This window comes from Carettochelys insculpta, chromosome 1 (assembly GCF_033958435.1).
Source record: "Carettochelys insculpta isolate YL-2023 chromosome 1, ASM3395843v1, whole genome shotgun sequence".
Lineage (NCBI taxonomy): Eukaryota > Metazoa > Chordata > Testudines > Carettochelyidae > Carettochelys > Carettochelys insculpta.
Window position 1 is genome coordinate 154987125 of NC_134137.1, and position 26036 is coordinate 155013160.

Below are 26036 nucleotides of genomic sequence, written 5' to 3' on the forward strand. Positions count from 1 at the left end.
ACTGCAAAAAGGACAAATAAAAGAAACAGTATTTTTCAATTTACCTCATAGAAGGACAATCTCTCCATCGTGAAATTGCAATTTACTAATATAGATTATCTTGTTTCTGAGTGCAGTTATATAACAGTGTAAAACTTTAGCGCTTACAAGTCTACCCAGTCCTACTTCTTGTTCAGCAAATTGTTAAGAGAAACAAGTTTGTTTACATTTGCAGGGCATAACGCTGCCCACTTGCTACTTAAAATGTCACCTAAAAGCAAGAACAGGTTTTCACATGGCACTTTTGCAGCAAACAGTGGCAATGTGTTTATATGCCAGATGTGCTAAATATTTGTATGTGCTTTGTGCTTTGGCCAACTTTCCAAGGATATGCCTTCATAGTGAAGATTCTTGTTTAAAAAAATTGTTAAATTTTGACTCAGCTCCTTGGGGGATGTCTTCTGCTTTGTGTTTTACCCCTATTCTGCCACTTATTTCATATTATGTTAGTTTTGGATGATGACCTAGCACACAGTGTTCATTTTAAGAACACTTTCACTCTGGGAATTGGGCCCTGGCAAGTCAGTTTGAAAAGCTGTGCTGTGTGCCAGAGTTGCTCCTCTGTGAGTGATGAGCTCCAGCCAGAGGTAGAAAAAAATACCCAAAAAGTTACTTCAGTCAAATTGCAGCTGCTTTCACTTGTAGTTCTTGAGTATGGTCAAGATGTGACATATATGCCTGTATACATGCATTTTTTACTGCGGTAGTTTTCCAGAGGGATGCCAGTTACTTGTACTAAAGTGCACTCCCTGCCCAAGTTACTCAAGTAACTTTTGGGGTACTTTTTCCACCTCTGGCTCCAGTGTTGCCTCTAGTGCCTTGGTTAAGTTCTATGCCTGCTGCACCATCAGCTGATTGTTCCCACTTAGGGCATGATACGGTAGATAACCTTGCCTCCACAAGTTCCTAATAGAGAGAGCTATGTGTCCACACACACAGTTGTAATTGGGACTGGCAGATTCACCATAGAACAGCATCCATCATCATTGGTGATCCCCCCTCTGTCATACGCCTGGGAACTTCAGCCTTCAGGACCCCTGCAGCCTGTCAAGCCCCACTGTGATCAGAGGCAGCATGGGCATGCACATACGGGCAGCTGCCTGACAGAGGCTCATTTGAAGTGCAGCATTGCCTCCCTGAGCTGAGCCAGGTTGGGTGAGAAGTAAAGTGTTAGCCTGGATGCTCTAGCTCCCGAGAACAAAGTGAACCATCAGAGCTTTCCACTGGTGCTGCCTTCAGCCATGGTCACAGTTTTGATACCATTGCCTCCAGTAGCACTATCAATGCCACCAGGCCCCTCCAGACTACCACATGGGGTTCCTGGATACCTGGAGCAGCTGATCCCTACTGAGGCACTGACGCTTCCATACTCAGGTTCCCTACTGCTCTCTTGTCCTGCCTTCTCTGGCAGATGAGTCTCCCCTACTCCACTCTGAACAGCATGCTTCCGCCAACCTTGCATTGTTGGCCAAGTCGCTTCTGGACTCACTCTCCAAGTCACAGTGCTTCTCAGAGCTGGATCCCTCCTTTTTACCTGCCCAGTCTCACAGCCTGGATCCCGAAGGCCAACCATCCTTTCCTCTGCTTCAATGGTGCCGATAGTCCTGGGGTCTGCTGATGCCTGCTGACCTGTAGGCTTGGGCCTACAGGCCTTTATTATACTAAGAGGGTCCTCCAGTGACATCCTACCAGCCATCTTGTGCCTGCAGTATGCCCTCCTCCATTTATGATGAATCCAAGGAAGATATAGGGCAGACAATACCACTGGTGCCCTCTGGAGCCTTGCTTTAACTGGACAAGGCACTGATTCCATCCTCCCCTTTTGTCTCATGATGGCCGTCAACAATTCCATGATCTGTTTCAGCAAGTGGCCATCACCCTCACCCTCATTTTGGAAGAAGTCCAAGGTCCACAACACAAGCTTCTGGATATTTCTGCAAGCACCAAGGTCCTCTCAGACAGCCTTCGCATCCATAAGGCTATCTGGCAGCCAGTGCAGTTGATCTAGCATATATCAGACTCCTGTGCCTCTATTCTGAAATGCACAGAGGGGCCATTCTTTGTGCGAGCTAAGGGTGTGGACTTCCTTTTCACACATCCACCACTCAGCTCACTGGTAGTTTGAAATGAAATGAAATGATAAACTTCACGATGGATTTATCTGAAAACTCTCACTATCCCAAACAACTTTTTCCAAGTTTAAACCTTGGAATTGGAAATCCTTTCCTACCCAGAATGGCTCCAAATGATATATTTTCTGCTATCCTGCTCATAATAGCAGAAGTGCTTAATTCAGAAGCACGGGGTCTTTGACATGGCAGGACCACAGAACTTAGAATATGGCTTGTCTGAAATTTAAGAGGTCTCTCAATTCCTCCGTAGGTTGTCTTAATTACTGCTTTGCACAGCATCTGAACATGACTATGATTTTTGGCACATAGTATCATGCCCAAAGTTTCCAAAATAAAATACTACAGGATATCCCAATCCCTCCTCCCACCCTCTCCCCAGGAATCTTTATAAAGGGATTTGAACACTCAAGAGGATGCATTTTCTAATGAAGACAAATGATGCAGCAAGCATGATTAAAGCAAAAATAATGAAGCTGAACAGATAATTAGTTTCTTTAAATAAAAGCAAGAAAAAACACTCCACCGATTTTAGTGCAGAAAAGATTACCAGAAGTTCAGTTTTGATAATAAAGGGTATTATCACTATATTTTTGAGTAGCTAAAATATCTGTTCAGCAATACTGTGAAATATTCATAGTCTGAACTGAGAAAGGGGACTATTAAGAGATTGATTCATACGGATTTTGCAGACAGCAAGAGCTGTAAATAAAGTAGTCCCTGTTTGTCATCCCAAGTCTTGGTCAGAGGAAGGCTTACGGCAGCTAGTGTTTTATGTGTGTGTTTTCTTTTGGAGATAGAGTGTGGAGTAGGAGATGGTTCATGACTGGAACTTTAAGCTGTAAATAAGACAGTGACAGAAAAGACAAAGCTTAGAACTAGCACTTGTGAATAGCTGAGGTCCCAGACATCGGCAGTAAAAAGAAAACAAGATTTCTTCTTGAGTGCTTTTTAAGTTCACTCTAATGGAAGGAGAGGCACTGGGGAATTCAGTGCCAGGTGCAAAGAGGACTGCCAGCAAAGCCCTTCGGATAGCCCTTGTTGTGTTCATAAGTAGCACTGTAGTGCTGGGCATTGCACTTTTTCTGGGTAAGTTAAAAGTTATATGTTAGCAAATTTAAAACTTTCTCAAGGTTTTCTACTTCTTGCCTGCATGCAAATACTCTTGGCTTACCTGTGCACATTTTTGACTGTAACCTTTCTCCTTTTATCGTAAATGGAATTGCACATATTTCAGACATTGTTAAACAGTTATAGCTTGGAGCTGCAACACAAGCTAGCATAGTTGTGAACACCTAACCTGTGAATACTTTACTTAAATTGGAGTATTCAGTAGAATGTGCCCTCTTAAGAATCCAGTTCTTTCATAGTTGGGATGAGTCTGGGATGATTCTGCATCTCACCAAAGGTGCTTCACTGATAGATTCTGACAAATATGGATTAATATTTTCTGTGTTTGCAGAAAACTGAGCTATAATACATGTGCTTTAAGGAACCATAGAGATTATTCATTTTGTTTGGTTTTTATTTGACTAAATCATCCTCACATTTTTCTAAACAGTTAAATTATTTTCTGTGATGAATTGCAGAATCTTCTTCAGAAAGATGATAATAAATTCATTCTGGATGAAATTAAGCGATTTGTATCAGAATCGTTAGCTACAGTTGAACAGAGTGGCAAAAGGAATATTTTCCTCCCTGGGAGCTGGTGTTTACAGTAAAGGAATTTTTTTGGAATATTGCTCAAAGCACACACACTGATCTGCAAAACAATGTGAAATGGTGAGCCAAAGATGCCTAATACTAAATGGAAACCATCTGGAAAGGCTGTCTTTTACAAAAACTGTACAGCATCAGGTCCTCATGTGGAATAAATCAGTGTAATTTGTTTTAATTTATCCTAGCTATGCCACTTTACACAGTTGTGATTCTGGCCTATAAGAAAATGCATTTTATTTTTCACAGATCTTTTACAGTCTTGTTTGAAAGATCTATCAACCCATCACCACTTTTTAAAAATCTGCTGTATGTCAGCTGGAATCTTTTATATGGAAAATTTATGGCAACAGGCTAGGGTCTGTTGGGCCTGAGCCTGAAAAAAAACGTATGCATGAGTAACTGCACGTAGAACACAAGGCATCTCAGGGAAGTTAGCTAAGCATGAAACTTCATATATCCAAAACTTTTGGCAGAATCAGATGCACAGTCTGAGAACAAAATATTGATATCAGAGTAGCTTTTTCACATTAGAAGAGCAGCGTTTCATACAGACAGGAATAATAATAGAAAGAGGTCTTTGTATTGTTACCAGTAGATAATATATAAGCTAAGTTGCTCAGGTTCCCTTAAGATGTAAGGTTCTGTATCCAATGATTAGAAATGAAAATGCAGAGAAAAATTACATACAGCTAAAGAGACATATAAAATTAATGGGGCCATTGCTGCACTGAGTGATCCAATGGCAAAACTACTACCGATTTCTTTGGGAACAGCATCCAGATCACCAGCATCCACAGCCCCCTCTTCATTTTGTTGGGACTTGTTGATGCCCAGCATCTCTGAAAATCAGAGTCTGAGTCTATAGGAAGCAGAAAAAACTAGTGAGGTTTCTTGTTTGTATTTTCTGCATAGAAATGCAAGTCCTCTACTAAGACACCTCCACAGCTTTTGGTAAGGTATGTCAATAGAGTTCTTTTCCAGGAAAAAGAAAATGGATACACCCAGCAGTGGCAAGTCCATGAACACACCATCCACCCAGTTACCGCTGAACTGTCACTTCTCCTGGGGCCTCTGCCAGGGGAGCGTAGATTAAAATTCTGATTCTGATTCCACATGAAATGCCAGATGCCAAATTGGAAATAATTGATTTCAGCTCTGCTCTATGGACAGACCCTTCCCTAGTCAACTTGCCTCTATGCACTTTGAGAAATCTACTATTCAGTTTTCCATCAAGCATCTTTAGGAATTCCTAATCCCATATACATTTAGTAACTCATGGTTCAACCTAGTCTGCTCTGGCGGTAGGACCACAGGTTTAGGAAAGATCACTCTCCTCATGCCTTCATTGGCAACAAGAGCAGAGATTAAAGCAATTTCAGTTTATCCTTTTCCCCTTCACTGGTAACTTTGGACTGCACAAACAGTAAGACTAGTGAGATTGTATCTGTGGCTTTTAAAGTGGTCTCACGCACTGGTATTTATACTCCTCTTTTCTTAGAAGTCTGGAAATAACCTTAAGAAGTAGATGCAGAATAGCTGTAATGTAATCACAATTGTATGTAATAATGGGTTCTAGTAACATCAGAAGGCAAGACAACTGAGCTGGTCCAAGCTTTTCAGCTGAAATCATTTCCCTCCAAATATACAGTTTAATTGAAACTAAAAATGTTTTTCAAGTGTTTTTTTACAGGAAATTTCCAAATAAAACAAAATGTTTTGGTTTTGTGTTGAAATTTTGTTTGAAAACCAAAATAGTTTTGAAATGTCAGATTTCCCCAGCCCCTCCTTCTTTTTTTCCCATTTTAACACTGAGAACAATAGAATGGTTAAGGGCTAGGCTCCTTTTTCTGCTCGGCATCTTTTCGAAAGTAGGAGACATGAAAGCTTCCCCCTCATCAGTCTTGGGTGTTATTCATTTTAATGGACTCAAGAAATAGGAAAGAGCGAAGGAAAAACAAAATTTCAAAATTTTGCAGGTCTTCGAAAAATTTGCCATCTCCCAGCCCCCAGCTTGAAGAAGCTAAAAAAGTGATTCCCTTTCAAATCACATTAAACAGGAACAGCCAATACATTTCAACATTTTTTCAAAATTGTTTTTCCATGGATAGACTAGGGCTACAAGACAGCAATGCTCAAAGGATTTGTTACTTAACCCACCCAAGGAATTGCAAATATATTTTGTGGATAACATTTTGAAATATTTGACTTGGAAAGCTTCTGAAAATCAGTAAAAAACCTACTGCACAGTAGCTGTCTGAAGCCTCTGAAAAAGCTATGGTTCTACTGAAAACCAATAGGGATACTGTAAATCAATTTTTTTTATTTTTAATTACCGTACTGGACTTGTGCTTTTTTCAAAAAATACAGTGTTCAGGCACAAGGCAATTTACATATCTCTTTGAGACTGGAAATGACCAAATGGGTGTGAGATCTTCAAAGCTGGCAAATACACAATGGCTGTGTCTACACTAGCAAGTTCATTTGAAAGATTTTTCGAAAGAAGGGGGCTCTTTTGAAAGAGCCCATGGAGCGTCTACACACAAAAAGCATTCTTTAAGAGTAAATCGAAAGAATGTGGTGCTACTTTCAAAATCGCTCTTCCTTTCCTGATTCAGGAAGTAGTAGTAGTAGTAGGCATCCTTCAATCCCGAGGGATCATGGGTTTGCGCCCCAGTTGGACTGATTCGAGCAGTGTCTTCTGTGGCTGTGCAATCCAATCCAGGAGTGGCAGTCCTTTCCGCACTGTGACCAGCAGTAGGCAGATGTCGCTCTGGTATCACGGGCACGGATCTTCCTGAGGGCTCTCCTGTCTTCCGCTTCCTTCACCAAGGTAGTTTCATACATAGCAAGAGCTTCCTTCACTCCCTGTTTCCAGGCATGCCTGTCTGAGGCGAGCGAATGCCAGGTGTTCACACTGATAGAGAGAGCGCTGAGGTCACGCTTGCACTTGTCCTTGTAGCGCAATTTAGGACTCCCTTTCGGCCTCTTTCCAGACGCCAGTTCACCGAAGAGGAGGTCCTTTGGTATTTGGCCATCTGTCATGCGTGAGATATTGCCCAGCCAGCACATACGCCTCTGTTTGAGAAGGGTGAACATGGAGGCGGTGCCTGCCCTCTCAAGCACTGCGCTATTGGGGACCTTGTCCTGCCATGAGATACGGAGCATGCACCTAAGACAGTGCATGTGGAATGCGTTGAACCGCTGCTCTTGTTTTGAGTGCAAAGTCCATGTTTCTCTGGAGTACAGCAGTGTGCTCAAAACACAGGCTGCATTGACCTGCACCTTGGTGTGTACAGTGAGCTTATTGTTAGAGAGGCCCATGCTCTCTTTGTCAGCCTGGAGAAACTAGTGGCGGCTTTTCCAATGTGCTTGTTGATCTTGCTATCAAGTGACAAGTTGTCCGAGATCGTCGAGACTGGGTACACGAACTCATGGACAACTTCCAGTTCGTAGTCTAGCACGTTGATAAATGGCTCATTACCCACGTTTTGGCCCATCACCTGGGTCTTCTTTAAGCTGATTGTGAGGCCAAATTCCATACATGCATCCGCAAAGCGAGACTGCAGTTCCTGCTGAGCGTGAGCAACAATAGCTGCATCGTCAGCAAAAAGGAACTCCTTTAGGCACTTTGTAAGCACCCTGGTCTTCGCTCTAAGCCTCGACAGTTTGAAGAGGTTGCCATCCATTCTCGTGCGGAGAGAGATGCCCTCTGTAGCAGTTCCGAAGGCATATTTGAGCAAAACTGCAAAGAAGATGCTGAACAGTGTTGGAGCCAGCACACACCCCTGCTTCACTCCGCTGAAAATCTCAAAGGGTTTGGATGTGGATCCGTCATATACGATGGTCCCCTTCATGCCTTCATGGAAGGCCCTAATAATGCTGAGCAGAGTTGGGGGACAGCTGATCTTAGCCAGAATCGTGAACAGACCTTTTCTGCTGACGAGGTCAAATGCCTTGGTCAGGTCGATGAAGGCGATATATAGAGGTTTGTTCTGCTCCCTGCACTTCTCTTGTAGTTGCCTAACAGAGAAAACCATGTCTATGGTGGACCGTTCAGCTCTGAACCCACACTGAGACTCAGGGTAGACTCTCTCTGCAAGAACATTGAGACTCTTCAGAACAACTCTTGCAAATAGCTTCTCCACGGTACTGAAAAGGGAGATGCCGCGATAGTTGTTACAATCGCTTTTGTCACCCTTGTTCTTGTAGACAGTAACGATGTTAGCATCCCTCATATCTTGCGGTACGCTGCCTTCTCTCCAGCATTGGCAAAGTATTCCATGCAGCTCTGAAACTAGGGTACCGTTGGCGCATTTGAGGATTTCTGAGGGAATACCATCTTTTCCTGGGGCTTTTCCAGAAGAAAGTGCTTTTAGCGCATCGCTGAGTTCCTCCAAGGTGGGCTCAGCATCAAGTTCAGTCATGGTGGGCAGAGGCTCGATGGCATTCAGGGCTCTCTCTGTAACTACGGTCTCTCTGGCATACAACTGTGAGTAGTGTTCCACCTAGCATTCCATCTGCTTGGTTCTGTCCTTCAAGACCTCACCTGTGGCCGACTTAAGGGGGCAGTCTTTCTTTGTGATGGACCGATGGCCTGCTTGATCCCATCGTACATTCCTCGCATGTTACCAGTGTCCGCGGCCTGCTGAATCTTGGAGCAGAGTTGGAGCCAGTAATCATTGGCACACCTCTGAGCAACCTGCTGCACTTGACTCTGAGCAGACTGGAGCACCTGCAGGTTCACCTCACTGGGAGAGGACCTGCATGCAGCCAGTGCCTGTCTCTTCTTCTCAATCAGGGGCGTCAGCACCTCAGTGTGGGCTTCAAACCAATCAGCAGACTTGACTGTCTTCTTTCCAAAGGTAGCTATCGCAGTATTATAGATAGTGTCCCGTAGTTGTTCCCATCTCTTTCTGATATTAGTGTCGTCTGGGCAGGGCAAGGCCTCTTCAAGTGCTTGGACAAACTCGCATACTTTTGAAGGGTCACGAGTCTTGCCTCCCTTCCTTTTTGGAGCGAAAGAATCTTCATGGCTGGATGTGCACCTTACTACACACGAGCAAATGGTCAGTGTCACAGTCTGCGCTGTGGTAGCTACGTGTCACCCTGACATTACCTAAACGGCTGCGTTTGGTGAGGACGAGGTCAAGCTGGTGCCAATGTTTCGATCTTGGGTGTCGCCACAAAACTTTGTGCTGGGGTTTGACGTTGAAGAAGGTATTGGTTACACAGAGGTCATGTTGGGAGCAGAGTTCAAGGAGGTGCTGTCCATTTTCATTCATCTTCCCTGTTCCAAACTGTCCCAGATAGGATGGCCAGCTATGGTGGTCGCTGCCAACTCTGGCACTGAAGTCACCAAGGATGAATAGCAGCTCATGGGAAGGTACCTCACTGATGGCAATGCTAAGTTTATCATAGAACTTGTCCTTAACTTCCTGGGCAGAAGTTAAAGCAGGCGCATAGACACTGAAGATGTTGGCCATGCCCACTGGTGGTTGAAGCTGGATTTTCAGCATTCTCTCAGTTCCCACATTTGGTGGTATGATTGAGCCAACTAGGCTGTTTCTGATTGCGAAGCCAACACCATGTTCCCTGGTCTCTTCTGGAGGCTTCCCATGCCAGAAAAAGGAAAAGTCCTTCTCCCTGAGACATCCAGAGGATGATAGCCTTGTTTCCTAGAGGGCCACGATGTCCATCCGCAGTCTTCTCAGCTCCTTGTTAATGATTGCTGTCTTCTGGGGGTTACTTTTGCTTTGTAGGTCTTCTGTAAGGCCCGGAGTCATGGTCCTTACATTCCATGTGCCCAGCCTGAAGGCTGGATTATTTTGTTGTTTGTTTGTTTTGCCTGGTGTAAGGTTAATGATCCACCTGTCAGTGATTCCCTAAGCCCCACACACCCAGTGGAGCAAGTGGACCGTGGTGAGGCAGCACCTACTTGGCTGGGGGCTGCCCAGCTTGAGGTGGCCGGTAGCTGCCCAATGAGATCCGAAGACCTCTCCCACTGTCGGGAGCAACCCCTGGCACCTCACTCTACACCAATCGAGTGCAGTGGCTTAATTCCAGTAACTGCTACTTCCCGTGTTGTGTCACGGCTCAGAAAGCGAAGCTGGAGTGTCCTCTCCAGGGCGCAGGCCTGAGCAAGTAAGTTTGAAGAACCACCTGATACCCAGCAGCAGGTTCCCCCTCTCCACACCACTGAAGTAATCCAAGGGAAAGGCGAAAGCCAGTACAGCTTGGCACCAATGTCGTCGCAGGAGCTGCCAGAGTGGGACAGAGCACAACCTCAAACTGCCGAAGGGGCTCCATCTCCGGATTTTTCCTTGGGGTTTACTCCTGAAGCCTTTCCCATGACTAGGTATCGCTGCAAGGCAGCGGAGGTTTTAAATCAGAGTTTCCTTCTCCTAGGTGGGCCGCCTTCCCAGGCTGACGAGCCGCATCTGCCCGAAGCAGCTGGTTTTAAGGTGCCAGTCACCCGCCTTTGCTCCTTGTCCTGTCAGTGCAAACAGTTTCACCGGGCTTAGAAACTAAGCCACACGTGAAGGCCAGCAGCTGGACTTCGGTTGTCAGAGGCTATTGGAGACGCACGCCATGGGAGCATTTTATAGATAGTGGGACCTTATTCCCGCTACCACCCCCGGCTATGACAACCCTTGAAACCAAATTCAGGAAGAACACCCCCCATTCAGAAGCTTCTTTCAAAGAAAAAGTGTGTAGACGCTACACAGGGCCCATCTTTTGAAACAACGGTCTTCATTTTCGATACCTGGCCTGTTCTTTGGAAAGAGTGGGGGAGCTGTGTGGATGCTCTCTTTTGAAACAGCAGATCACTCTTTTGATCTGCTTTTGTGTGTGTGGATGCACTCTTTCAAAAGAAGTTCTTTCAAAAGAGATCTTCTAGAAGAACTTTTGAAAGATCTCTGTAGTGTAGACATAGCTAATGTGTTGATGTAAGTCCAAGAACTAGCATTTTTGGTACACTAGTCTTCCCTCAGGGATGCCCTAGTGTTAGCCATTTAATGTTGTCTGAAGGCAAGGTGCCTGCTTCTTCATGCTTTTGTTTTTAGATTTCTTAAAAACAAAACATCAGTACCTGTTTGATAGACCACCAGATCATCTAGTCTGACCTTCTGCATATAACAGGCCATTAAATGCCACTCAGCATCCATCTAGCAAGTGGAATTTATTGAGACAAGCATTTAAAAAAAGTACATTACTTAGTATGCATGTTTGTGAAAATATTAACAATTATTTTGTTGCAGTACAAATGATCCCAGTTTGTTTTCCATTTTGCAGTTAGCCAAGGTCTTATAAACTTTCGTCCTAAGCAACAGTATTGCTTGACTTCAGAATGCGTTGAAGCTGGTAAGCAAACATTTTCAATCTTGTTTTATATGATAATTGCAATACTTTGGTTGAGAGACATTAAATATTGATAATATTCTACAGTTCCATGATTCCTTTTAACTCAATGAATACATTTTGAGATCATTTAAAAACCAATGAAGCAGAAATTTTACAGTGGCTCTTTTTCACTTAGGTTTTTGTTTTGCTGTAATGTTCTACTCTATTCTCTCTCCTTTTTTAACTGTAGGCCTAATGATGGATAGAGTCATTTTATGTACGTTCATGCTAATTAAGCTTCCTTTTCCGTAGCCAGCCAAGCGACTAATCAGCAAAATGTTAATAATCACATAGGTGTGCTATGGCCTGATCCATCTTAATACCACTTAATCTACCCAGTATGGTAACAATGGCTTGTTGCAGTCAGGCAGACTGCCATGTCCATTAGGAGAACCACGTGGTTATTTTTGCAGGATGGGGCATTTGGTGACAGTAAGTATTTGACGGCAAAATTCCCTGTGAAGTCAAGGGGGAATATTCTATACTGCTCAACCTTGGATTAATCCAGCTCCCACTGAGCGGGGGTTGTTTGATTGACTTTAATGAGAGCTAAGTTACACCAGTGCTCAGTACATCTGAAATGCCTGTTGTCAAAATATTTAATTAGAAACCAAGTTGACAATATGGCATCTTTGGAGGAGGGTATTTTTTCTACTAATAGACTGAACCTCATAATGTATTGCATCTGAAACCTTGAACTTCTTAAGACCACAGAATTGGTTTGGAAATCTCATAAGAATGAATTTTTAATGAGACTTTTTTACAGTTATTGTTTTTATTTCACCTTTTTTAACAACAACTTTTTGACAGGGTATTTAGGCACTACTACTTGAGGCTAAACCCTGAAAGATACGAGAGACCAAAAAACAAGGAGGTAATAGAATGGAATAAACTGAGTAAATGTTTAAGAATTTCAAAAAATATGGGTCTTACTTTGAGATTTGTGGCAAACTGGTGCTCATATTTTATGTGAAATGTTTTCTTCCTCTTTATTACGTTTATAAGTTGTGCACAGATGCAACTGATCTGAATTTTTTTGGCAAGGTCAGCGAAAACTGTCACTTTGCATATAGACTTCAGAGTCAGAACTGGAAAGCTACAACTGTCTTCAAAATGCACTAAACGATGAATCCCTTCAGTATGTTCTTGAGGTCTAGACCAGAGCTTGTCTTACAACAGTTCAAAAGTTGTGCAAAAATTGCCAAAGGGCAATGCATCCAGGAGGCACTATATTTAGTAAAGATGCTCCCAAGCTATACAATACAGATGTGGAGACGGATCTTCACTTTCAAGGGAGTTCAGGGCTTCAGTTTTATGTTGTCTCTAATATTTGACACATCACGAGTGGAGTGCAGAAGGTAAGAGGAGGGGGTTGCTTGCACTACAAGGGAAAAAAGGCTACATTTTGGCTAATATAGAACATGCTTCATTGTTTTCTTCCTAAACCTGTGTGTGCTTGTTGGACACTGTGAAGGAAGAAACAATGTAAATGTATTTAGGGTGCATCCAAGAACAATTCTGATTAATTGGAACCAAACCAACCCTCATCAAAACTCCAGCTGAACCAGTCCTGGGCTTTCTGTCTTTGTAGAACATTTAAACATTCCACAGAGGGGAAGTTCCTGTAATCACATTTCCAACATAAGTAACGGCAGATACCACAAAGCCTGTGAATCTTATCAGACTCTAATTCTTGAAGCAAACTTATTTGGATAAACTTCAAAAAGTATGGATGGTTAGCCAAATTGAGCTGACCTTCTGAATCTTTTGAGTTACACCCACCATAAGTACAAATGGCTTCTGCTGGATCCGAGGAAAGCAAGGCTTTTTAGATTTCAGATCTGTTCTGATTACATGCCTCAACCATATATTATGGAGTTCAATTTTTTAATGATAACCATGACAGAGATCATTTTGCTATATAATTAAATTTTCTTTCTGAAAGTCACTGACCATTGGTGATGTCTTTATCAGAAGAGTTTCATCTCTAGTAATAATCAGGGGGCATTCAGTCACAAAGGTGAAACAAGAAGTTTTTTTCTTTGCTCTTTTCAAAGGAACTTTGCACATTTTCCATTAGTGCTACATGTCTGCATATAAAAACGTATAATTTTGAGCTGCACTAATTACAGATTGATTGACATGTTCTGATATTAAACAGCTAGATAGAATTTGTGCAATTCTGACAAGATGGAGATTCTGTTTCTATTCAGGTTCTGTAAGTTCAATTTCTAGTACAAAATTGTACTTCCCAGGCAACCATGTGTAAGTTGAATTTCGCGCAAGACGTGGGGTGCTGGGAAACTGACCACCGCTGCTGTGCTGGTCAGTTTCCTGGCTCCTGCAAGTGGAGGGGAGCCAGGGAGTAGAAGAGAGCTGGGAGCCGTCTGGTTCCCGGCCCCCCACTACTCACGATTTTGACTTGCAGTAATCCAAGTAACGCACAAGTTGAAATGGGCAAATAGAGGTTTTACTGTAGTTCTGGCTTCATGGATAATTAGATCTCATAACAATAAACAGCAGTTTTGTCCAAATGAATTCTTACAATACATGCACAATACAGTACAACACAATATTTTGGGCTGGTTTGTGGCATATGTATAGGCAAAGTTAGATTCAGGAAACTGCAAGACGAAAGCATGCCTAATGAAGGTGAAAAGCCTTGTTTTGATAACTGATGTGAGTAAAGTGCCTTTTTGGGAATATGGGTTGAACCTCTCTAGTCTGGCACTCTCTCATTTGGCAACATCCATAATCCGGCATGATGTTAGTGAGCTGGATGACCACTTATTATGGTTCTTGCTATGTTTCATGTGATCCCATAAAGTTTGTTTACAACCACCAGTCCTGGCTCTCAGTGTTCTGTGCTGTTATTTAGCTGTAGTTTACCCATATGTGTCTTTTCTAAGAGCCTAGTAAGCAGTGGATGTGTTTGTAATGCTGCTAGACCATACTGAACTTCTGTGGTCCAGGAAATTCTCTTGTTTCAGCCCCAGTTAGTCCCCATGGTGCCATATTAGTGTGGTTCAACTTGCATAATGGTGCATGATTTTCTATTTTACCAAAATATTCCATAAATCCATGTGATATTTTACAGCTGCCTCCATCTTAAGCAAAATAAATCGGTCTGTGGATCCCTGTGAGAACTTTTTTCGGTTTGCCTGTGATGGCTGGACATCTAATAATCCCATTCCAGAAGACTCATCAAACTTTGGAGTTTATCCTTGGCTGAGGCACAATGTGGACCTCAAGTTGAAAGGTATATACTTTCTTTCTGAGAACAATGATAACTCTTTCCACTGCAGCTTGTCAGCTGGCTTTGTATGGAAGAAGTACTGACTCCATGCCCGTCCTTCATGTAGATTTATGTTGAATAGCATCCAACAGAACAACATCGTATTCTCTTTTCATTGCATTTTTGTTGATGGTTTGAGAAGAAGTACATCACTTGATAAAACCACATTTTCTCACAGGTTCAGTTGAAAAGGAACTAAAATTAATGAGACCTGGGGGATCCATTTTTGCCACCATTTTTGAAAGGCACTTCTTAATGAAATAGTGAAAATGAGACTGTCTGTCCAAGCTTTATCAACACTGGTGATCTAACTCGTTTTAACGGGTTTTAAAACTCATTCTATTCATAAATTTCCTCTGAGTGGACAAAGACTTAGTAAAATGCACTAGCCTGATTTTCACAGAGAGTGAAGAGAGAGCAGTCCACATGCTACAGATGTGACTTCTTTGTTATCTGGTGATTTTGTCACATGATATTGTATTTTGCTCACCAGCATATTCTTTTAGATGAATATTGTGCACTTACCTTCACTCATTGTTACTTGTGATCTTTTCTCTCCTTTCTGGGTCTGATCAGTGATATTTTAGTCAAAGCTTATCTAACCTGAGGTGGTGGTGTAGCAGAGTCCACAGACTGTTTGAAGAACTATGTTTTGCAAAGCTCTGAGCATGTTTACTTCATTTGTTGGAGTAGAAGGCTGATCAGATCTTTGTATTCTGCTTCCTTTAAATTCCTTAGCCAGCTAGTAAATAAGCTTATGAAGCTGCACTTAAAATACCTGAATTGCCTTCAGAAAAACAGAAATCTGTTTAAGAGAATGTGTGTCCGGAGGAAAAAATAACCTGAAGTGTATGTGTGTAGGGAGGTAGATATTTTTATCTGAACATGACCTGCTTTTGCACTGGACTCCATACCAATGCCACCTCAGCAGGAAGTTCTACAAGGAAGACGGATGATGATGATTGTTAGGTAGGAAAAAGTGTCAGATTTTTATAATCATAACTAAAATGGTGAGTCATGTAATGGAAGGGAGACTGGTGGGCAAGATTTAATATTATCCTTTAAGTACCTTAACATAGCACAGTGAAAATGTGTTGCTGAAATAACCACAGCCTGCTCTGAGCACAGCAGAACAGAGGGTGATCAGCACTTTTGTGTTGCACTAAAATAGACTTATTGGATAAATTGCCTGCAGGGATTTTTTTGATGCATCCCAACTATCTGCAGTAAGGTCAGCATAGAGTGCACATTAATTCTAGATACCATTAACTGTTTTTATAGCTGTGCTCAGTTACAAATACTAAAACATGGTATAATTAGTGCTGCATTAGGTCTTTCTTGAGGATGTCTCTGAACCAGGAAAACTTAGTACTGGAAACTGGGTTAAGTCATACTTTCCTAACCTTACTGCTGCCAAAATGATATAGCAGGCTGCTCAGATGGCAACTTTTTATAAGCTGGATTTAATTAGCATTGTAGCAAGATTTATTCAGTCACTATGGACAGTTACTGTAGACTACAATATATGTTAACTCTCACTAGAGCAGGGCAAATTTGTTTGGTACATTTGATGAACAATGCTATATTGCTTGATCCCAAACTTTTTGCAGAGTTGATCAAAAGTTTTCCAGACCCAGAATGAGAAGAGAGACTGTGTGTGTTTGTTCCCCCTTTAAAGCAGTGGGCAGGACTATTTTCTGGAATGGGAGGGACTCAGGTTGGAATGCCTCTTTTGGAACACAGACTTGAACTCTGAGGGCACTCACCTGAGTGGGGAGCATAAGCACAGGCCAATAGGATATTCTACAGTAGGATGTTCTCAATCTCATGTACTGAGGGAGTTCCATGTTATATAAATACTTAAATACTCCTTGGCTCAGGGACCTGATTTGAAGTGTGTCCCACGCTGAAGGAGTGCCCTCACCACTAGTTTATTGACTATGCTGTTCTCAATCTTTCCTGCTGAAGTAGCTCCATTTTCTCGACATACAACAGACCCTCCGACCTGCAAACACCTCAGGAATGGGGGTTGTTTGTGGCTCTGAAACTGTAGTAACTCTGAAATGTAACTCTGCGCAAGGTTGAATAGTAACAGAATGTTACGGTAGTGTTTTCAGAAACTTACAACTGTACATTGACTTTAATACATTTTTGAAACATAACCATGCAGCAGAAAGATGCTGCTTTTAATCTTCCCAATTTTAAATAAAAGAACCGCAGAAACCATTTTCTTCCCTTGCCAAACATTTTTACGACTTTCCCTTTATTTTTTAGTAGTTTATGTTTAACTCAGTACCATATTTGACTACTTTTTGGCCTCTGGTTCTGTCTGATTGTGTTCTTGTGGGTCCAAACGAGATGTGTGATTGACTGGTTTAGTTCATAATTCTGGTGTACAGAACGTTGAGAGTCTACTGTGCACACACGCTCAGTGCAGCAGGGAGAGAATGAAGCTGATGCTGTAGTTCAGTGCTGAAGGCACTCAGCTGAGAGGACAGGACCTGTGAATTCAAATCCCTCCTGTGAATCATGTGGGGAGATGGACATCCCAGGCAAGTGCACTAAGTAATACGCTAAAGTGTGTAACTTCTCCTTTCCCACACCTTCAGAAATGTTTTTTTCCTGAAGTTTAGGTTTGCCGGCCTACTTGAAAAAGTAAACTACTGGTTCAGCCCCGCCTCTTGTCCTGGTCTGGGGAATACTAGCTCTGTTAACAGATAACACTAGTGAAGGAAACCATGCCAAGCCTCTCATTTAAACACTTTTAGGAAGTGGGTTTGGGGACGAAGGGATCAGTAAAATGGAAAGAAAAGGGAAGGGGAATGAGGGGAACAAGGAAGGGCAGAAGATGAAAGGACGGCAGGTGTGGAATGAAGTGGAGATGAAGAGACTTGGTGGGGAGGGGAAGGGCTGGAGAAAATGGTCAATGAGCACAGGGTAGAGAAAGTCCAGTCAAAAGTATTGAAACTGCTCTAAGTGTGCAGCGGGTGCCTGATTTGGCTGCCTTTGCTCCAACCATTGGGAAACTCTGACAATTTTCCCTCAGAATGGTGTCGTGGGGTGGAAAGGAGGAACTGCCTGGGTCATAGCATGTCTGCATTGTGTGTGGTGTGCTCTGCTGTATAGCTCCCAGCCCTGCCTGGTCAGCCCCATTTTACAACATCCCACTGGTGCAGCAGTCCCTGGTCTGTCTGCTTCTGCCCCTTTCAGTGGGAGCTGATGAGTGCACAGCACCTCTGGAAATCTGAGACCTTATTTATGGGCCTAAATGTGGATTTGAAGAACCTAAGTTAGGCACCCACGTGAAATATTTTGGCTTCTGTCTTCTAACTACTTTCAGGGGCACCTTGCATTTTATTTATTTATTGCATTTCCCTGTTGTAGATTAAAAAAAAAATCTTTAAAGGACTGTTTTCTACTTAAGTTCCACGTTATGAGATACCACATGAAAGAAAACTATTAATCTTACTCTGATAACATAGTTTGTTTATGTTTTGTTGTAGCTTTGTCAGTCCTGAGATATTAGAGAAACAAGGTGGGTGAAGTAATACCTTTCATTGAACCAACTTAATATTATCTCATCCCCTTACTCTCTCATTTGTGGGGCAGAAAGTCATGGTTTCAGTGTTTATATTTTTGAGATGATATAAGTGGAAGGCAATTTTTTATGGAATGTTCTTACTTAACATGAAATACTTTCTGGTTTCTTTACTGTACTCTGGCTATTTCTGTATAAAAGAAAAGAAATTATTGGAGGGAGATTTAGGTATTGTTTTTGAAAAGCAGCAGTCATTGGATTCTGGTTTTTCAGTGGCATGAGCAAACAGAGAATGTCTTGGTTTTGGATTCATGGTTTTGGATTCATGGACAACAGGAAACGGGGATTCCCAAACCTTCATTAACAGTAATATTAGGATTAGAACTGGACTGCTGATATGCAGTAGGCAAAGGAGTGGGATTCAGTGAAGAAGACAGGATAAGATTGTAATATATCTGAAACCTGAGATGAGACCATAGTTAGTTCTTTCAAGATGCTGATAAAAAAGAGACCAGAATATGGTACAGGACAAGGTCGGTGTCAGCTGCAGGAGTCGCAGGAGTATTTAAGCAGCTTGTCTGTGAAAGATGTGCGCCCTGGTGGTGAATAACAAAGAAAGGAAAGGCTGAAAGTGGCAAAGAAATTAGATGATTGATCAGTGTTCCCTGGATCACAGAATTTAGCCCAGCAGAGGGGCCACATGGATTGTCTTTTGGCTCTGTTCCAGCAGGCACTAGAACTAATTAAATGCTGGCAAAGGGGGCAAAGGAGGTAGTTGCCCTGGGGCCTATGGATTCAAAGGGGCCTGGGTTACCTGACTGCAGCTGCTGCTACTGTGACAGTTGTGGTGACGGGCACCATGGACTGTTTAAACCACCACCATACTACTGTGCTGAGGGCTGGGCCAGGGTGGGATGGGGGTGGTGGCGGGGGAGGGGGACAATGCTGTGCCCTAGGAAGGTGATGTGCAAAGATGGGGGTGTGACATTTTGTAAGAGGGGTGCAGTGCAATTGACTCCGCCCCCTCCCCCGCAGCTTCCGCTGCTTCTGCAGCCCTCTGCGGCCTCCACCTCATCCTCTAGGCCAATTGGAATATTCAGGGGCCCTGAGTCAAGCGGCAGGGCCTAGTGGTTTCAGCATGGCTGGGGAGGTGGTGGAGCCTGCGGCAGGAGCATGTGCAGAGCTGGTGGTTTTTCATGTAGCGGCGCCCCCGTCCTGAGTGCCCCCCCATCCCTTCCTGTGGTCCTCCCACAGTTTGGGGGGCCCCAGCTAATTGCAGGGCCAAAAAGGGGGATGCAACAAAATAGTTTGCTCACCTCTGACCTAGGAGGCACTGAGGGCTGGACGTGCCAGACCCACTCCTTCTGCCAGAGGCCACACCCCTTCCAGGGCATAGAGCTGCCCCTACACACACCTTTCCTGGGGGCCCACAGAAACTATCATCCTCCCCTCCCCGCTAAATATCCGATTGTAGGAAAGCATGGATGGTGGGGAGATAGTATCCCCTTCTTGTGTTAAAGAGAAGGTGCCGCCTTCCACATAAATCCATGCATACGTCTGTCCTCATTTCACTTCTGTGTCTACATCGATTGGCATGTATTCAGTTTGCCCTCTTCTCCACATATCAGTGGTAAAAAGTAGAGAAGGGACAAGACAACTGTGACAACTGTGGGGTTTTGTTTGTGTGGTGGATTATGTTTTAGTTTGCAAACCTTTTAAAACCTATGCTCCTTTTGTTTTACATTTTGGTGTCCAGTTTGGGTTCATAGTCCACAAGAATATGAAATAGTTTAATGCTTTTAAACTTTTGCCTTACTTGCTTTTAACAAATTCAGCCTAAAATAATCTTGTTTTCCTCTCTAAATATTTTTGCATGCTCATAAAATTAAGATTTTTTTCTAAAACAAACGGAACAAAATCCTGAAGTGAACTCTATCCACAGCACTTTAACAACACATAATGGGTGAAGTACTAAACCTATTAAAGTCAATTATAAGATTTCCATTGACTTCAATAGGGTCAAGATTTAAGCCACTGTATGGTAGCATACAGTAACCCAGCCCTCAACTTGCGAAAATTCAGGTAGGTAATGAATTGAAAACTGGGGCAGTGTAATTTTGGGTGTGACCTAGATTCAGGGGCCTACAAATCTAACATCCAACTTTTTGATTGATATTTTTGGAATTACGATGAATTTTGGTTTGTCTGTTGTGTATTCTCTAGGATATAACTATTTGTGCTTGGATTCTGGGATGCGCAACAAGGTTTGTGAGGTACCATATTTTATTGGGTCAACTTCTGTTTGTGGGAAAAACAAACTTTCAAGCAACACAGAGGTCTCAGGTTTTTCTCTCACAGGCCTGAGGACACAAACACTGGGTCTCTGGGGAGAGATTAGGGGCTGGCTCCAGGTCCTCCAGAAGGGGCATGGCCTGAGGCACATGGTGCCTGAGCCCATGCCTACCATCCCTTTTGCACTGCCTGGACCACATGGCCAGGGCCTCCCATAGCATTTTAACAGGGCCCGAAGCTCTGGTTGCTGCCACAGCTGTGATGGCAGCTGGGAGCCCCAGACCCTTTTAACTCACAAGGCCTGAAAGCAGCTTCCTGTTTCCTATTTCTCTTCCTGCCTCCGCCTATCTCATGCCCTGCTTTCTCACCAACAGAACGAAAGATATTATCTGAGTCAACCTTGTCTCTCCAATATTTTGGGACCTACATGAGTGCAACTAGCTTGTATGGGTAGTTAGTAAATCAAATGTTTTAAATTATGTGTCAGAATTACATTAGGTGCACTTCAAGAGTTTCCATCAGCCTGATGGAGATTCAGTCGCAGCAGAATTCTCAGTCTTTAAGGAACGACTTGCAAAATGGTAGAATCTTTCAAAACAGAAGAAACATATTAGATACTGCTGGTGTTGTTTAAATAGAAGATCAAGCACGCTGCTTCTGTTCAAGGTGAAATAAAGTTAAGTTTGTTGTTTCTCTCTGAGTTAGTAAATGCATTTCATTTACCATGACATTTCCTGCTAAACTATTTCAGTTCCAACTGAATTTTCACGTTGATCGTTGACCTTTGTTTAGCTTTCCAGAGCACCGTATAATCTTAATGTTTAAATGCAAGTGGTTCTTTGCAAATTATGCAAAATTGGAATCCTAGGGTGAGTGAATCAGGACTCATAACCTGCCATGCAATTTGATCAGCACCATTAAAATTTCTTTAACCGCATCTGAAGTCTGCAGAACAAAATGCAATAAATTACAAAATTGTGCAAACATTCAAAAAATTACAGGATTACATAAGAGAACTCATTAGAATTACATTAACAGTATGGGAAGGTGTCTTTCAGGCCCTCACCTTTAATTCATAACTGTAGAAAAATTACAGATTTTATCCCATATTAATCCTGCATCTATTTCAGTCTAATCTGTTGATCTAAAGTATTTATCATTGCTATTTGTAGAGGAGAGTCCTCTTAAATGAAATAAGGAATTCACACCAGGGCTAATACAGAGAAACAGAAGCCTCTTTGCGGAGGTAATTTGAAGAGTGGGACACAGAGAACAAAGAAAACAACTTTGCAGCGCAGTCAGTCTTTTGTAAGATCATTTGCAGGAATTTTCTGCAGAGAAAAGCTTTTTCATTTATATGACTGCAGGAACCTAAAAATATTGCGTAAATGCTGAGATTTAGGGGATTTCAGACTGTTTTGCTCATGCATTCCCTTCCCTCTGACAGACGCCAGAAGGCAGCATTGAGTAATTGATCTTCTGTGCTGAGGGATCTATTTCGCTAGTTTCCACATGTTTCCATTCTATCATACCTCTACTTTGATTGACAAGTGGTATGGGACTATTTATATGGTTCAAGTTTGGGCTGTGGAGTCTTTGATATACGACTGACCCTCATCTACAGACTTAAACATCGTCTGACTATTGCTGCACAGATTAGTGACTACCCCAGGGTAGATAGTGCTTGGGGCATGCTGAGGGCTAGCCGACTAAAATGTATTCATTCAGAAGTGATATTAATAGGCCAGGGGAAGCAACCAGACAGAATGGAGAAGTTTATAACAGTGCCTCCAATAGCTCGCGGGCGTGTGGTTGGATATTTGCTGGTCTTAGATGTCCAGGTAGAAGCAGGTGTCTATTAAGTTTCTTATGTCTTTTGTTCAGCCTTTCTTTTTGTGGGGATCTTGCCTGCAATGGCCAATACCTCTGTCACCTCAGAGTGGGTTACTGCACTTTGTTCTACAAGGGCTCTGAATGAAGCTGTTCAGACATTGCAGGAACTGTGAACATCCATCTACCTTTGAATCAAATTGTACTTCCCGTAAAATGCCCCTAACAATCTCCTGTGCTCTGTGATCTGTACTGGAAAGCCATTGATCCAGGGTGAAGTTTAGGGTGTAGCTGCTCATTTACTTTGCTCCTACAGAGCTATTCTGGGTAGAGATGGTTGGAAAAATTCAGACAAGATACATTTTTGTCAGAAGTTACTGATTTGTCAGAATTGAAATACAACTATATTTCAGTGTCAGTAAAATTCCAGTGGAACCCAGGCAGGGGTCCGAGGGGAATCAGTCAGAAACTGTCTGGTATTCTTTCCAGCTTGCCCACCCCACAGGGTTTGAAGGATTCATGTCTTCTGGGCTGCCCAGCCACACAAAATGCCTGGGAGTTTGGGACAACAGGGCTTCCAGACTCCATGGCTTTGGGATGTCCAGCTGTGAAGACTACGTTGTGGCTGGGGCACCATTTTAGTGCCCAAGCAGTTTTGAAATTTGATACTTTTACTCCAAACTGGAAGAAAACCAAGTAGTTCTAAGTCGAGAAAAAGCATCTGACTCCAGGTTTAAACAACAGGAGGTTGATAGGAGGATGTTCTTGACTGAGGTAGACTTGACTCCTGAGCAAATTTTCTTCTTAGTTCACCGAAGATAAAGAGATCTTTAGGACACATTGCGAAACACTTCCCTTTGCTGGTGAGTTGGGAAGATGTAGGGAGACAGTCTCATTATGATGAAAAAGGGAGATAGAAGGTTTCTAGATTATAAACATTGGTTCAAAATGTATACATTAAAAAGCCCAGTATTTTCTAGATGTATGTGTGCAGAGTTTTGAATAACTATTGCATGTTTATGGATACAAATAATTATTATTCATGTTAACACCTCAGTGTCTCAGTCTCCCCTTACTGAACAGATCTCCACATGAGTGCAATGTACCTCAGCCCCTGTAATGATATAGAGCCTGAAGTGCTTTACATATTAGTTCACAGAATGTGTGACGAGACACCTCTTTTGCCACATGAGCCTCAGCATTTCTCACTTTGGCCAGAAGGGCTAGGGGAAATCAGTCCTCTGCTGGCGAGTTTGAATTCTTAACTTTGGCCTCTTTACGATGGGTTTCAGGGTAGGCCCAAGTTGTTCTCTTAATAAAAATACAAAACCACGATATAAAAGAAATACATTTCCTTGCCTCTCCTGGATTGACTCATGCTGGCTTATGGTTGCCAGCTCTTCCCCCAAATAGAATAAACTCAATGTTTCCCCTAAAGGACGGGAGTAGGTTTCTAGGGCTTGAGAGGATAGAGATTGAAGTGTGGATTCCTGGCAGTGCTTACCTCGGACGGCTCCCAGGAAGCTGCCAGCATGTTCTGCCACCTCCTAGGTAGAGGTGCAGCGAGGTGGCTCTGCATGCTGCCTCTGTCCACAGGTGCTGCCCCTGGAGCTCCCAGTGGCTGTGTTCCTGGACAATGGGAGCTGCAGAGCTGGCTTTCTGCTAGGGGACAGCATGCAGAGTCTTCCTGGCAGTCCCTCCACCCAAGAGTTGAGGGACATGTTGCCACTTCTGGAGCCATGGGGGCCTACCAGCTCTGTGCCAAATAGACTTTTAATATTCTGGTCAGTTGTGCTAAACAGAGGTGCCCAGGTTTCATTTCAATCTGGAATATTGGTTGAAAACTGGACACCTGGCAACCCTAGTCATCATCTGTAACTCTACTGCAGCTTTTTCCTTATCCATCCTCTCTGTCTTTCACAAGATATTTTTTAAGTCATCAGCAGCCCTTAAATGGTTTCAGGTATCTTTAGTTAATCTGAGGTAACATCTTTACAGTTCATAGGAAAAAGAGCCTTCACCATTCTAGTAATGCTGTATCAACCTTCCATCGTTCATAGCTGTCAGGTATAACTTTGTCACAAAAGGTATGGCTGGAAGGGACATCAAGAGGTCCTCCAGTCCAGCCTTCTGAACTGAGGTAAGACAAAGATTACTTAGAAATCCTCCCTGAGATATGTTTGTTTAACTTGCTTTTAATGGCAAGGATTCCACAACTCTCTTGGATGCCCTGTTCCGTACTTGATTATCCTTGTACAGTACTTAGGAAATCTTTCCTCATATGAAACCTAAGTCTCCCTTCCTTCAGCAGAAGCCAATTATTTCTGGTCCTGCCTTTTGTGGAATGGAGAAAAATTGATCACCATTCCCTTTACAGCAGATATCAACGTGTTTGAAGACTGTAACCAGGCCTCCACTGAGGCTTTCTTTTCTCAAGACCAAACACACCCGGCTTTTCTAACCATTCCTCACAAGCCAGGTTTTCTAAACATTTTATCATTTTTTATTGCCTTCCTGTGGACCCTCTCCAATGTGTGCACATCTTTCTGAGTGTGGCATCAAAGAGACAGCTCTTTGTCTGAGGTCTCACAACATGACATGTCACTCCAATTATATTGGCCTTTTTATGATGACATTTTACAGTCACACTGTTGACTCATATTCAATTTGTGGTGCATTATGACCTCAAATCCTTTTCAGTGGTACCACTGCCTTGCCAGTTCATATTTATGCCTTCCATTTTTTAATTCCCAAGTATAATACTTTACACTTGTCTTTATTGAGCTTTGTTCATTTAAAACCAGTTATTCTATTTCCCCAGGCAATCTTTTGAGCTCTTTGTGGCTTATCTTTCCTAAGCAACAGAAATTGGTCTGATAAATGGTATGACCTCAGCTACTTTGTCTCTCTGATATCTTGGAAGTGACATGGTTACAAGTACACTGCATACATGTGGGACTGTGTCATTTGCAGAAATAAAGACTCTCTTATATGCCTGGTGTTAAGTATAGGTTACTTTGTTTGCATGTAGGGCATTCATTGCTATTGTTATTCATATTTCTTGCTTTATATTCAGAATCACATTCAGAAGAAATAGCCCCATTTCCCCACCCTTCCCACTATTAGGGGTGAGTAGAATTTTCTAATCTAACAGAATATTATGAAAAACTTGTTTTTTTAGAAAGTACCCGATGAATCACTGAGTGTTTCTAATTGAGTTTTTTACTTTATCGGTAGAAAGTCTGTTCCCGAGTGTCAGTTTTTAGTAAGAGCTCAGACCTTTTCTCACTCTAAAGCTGCGTCTACACGTGCACGCTACTTCGAAGTAGCGGCACCAACTTTGAAATAGCGCCCGTCGCGTCTACACGCATCGGGTGCTATTTCGAAGTTAACTTCGACGTTAGGCGGCGAGACGTCGAAGTCGCTAACCTCATGAGGAGATAGGAATAGCGCCCTACTTCGACGTTCAACGTCGAAGTAGGGACCGTGTAGACGATCCGCGTCCCGCAACGTCGAAATTGCTGGGTCCTCCATGGCGGCCATCAGCTGAGGGGTTGAGAGATGCTCTCTCTCCAGCCCCTGTGGGGCTCTATGGTCACCGTGGGCAGCAGCCCTTAGCCCAGGGCTTCTGGCTGCTTCTGCGGCAGCTGGGGATCTATGCTGCAGGCACAGGGTCTGCAACCAGTTGTCAGCTCTGTGTATCTTGTGTTGTTTAGTGCAACTGTGTCTGGGAGGGGCCCTTTAAGGGAGCGGCTGGCTGTTGAGTCCGCCCTGTGACCCTGTCTGCAGCTGT

At 43.0% G+C, this 26036-nt stretch overlaps 1 protein-coding gene across 1 annotated transcript in view; it reads left to right on the forward strand.

Moving 5' to 3' along the window:
* Positions 1 to 2618: 2618 nt before the first annotated feature.
* PHEX (phosphate regulating endopeptidase X-linked) overlaps positions 2619 to 26036 on the forward strand; it is a 168295-nt gene continuing 144877 nt past the window's right edge. Inside the window, exons 1-3 of the mRNA XM_074983374.1 lie at positions 2619 to 3257; positions 11181 to 11249; positions 14386 to 14547. Of these exons, the coding sequence (XP_074839475.1) occupies positions 3134 to 3257; positions 11181 to 11249; positions 14386 to 14547 (355 nt within the window). The 5' untranslated portion in view covers positions 2619 to 3133. The remainder of the gene's footprint in view (positions 3258 to 11180; positions 11250 to 14385; positions 14548 to 26036) is intronic.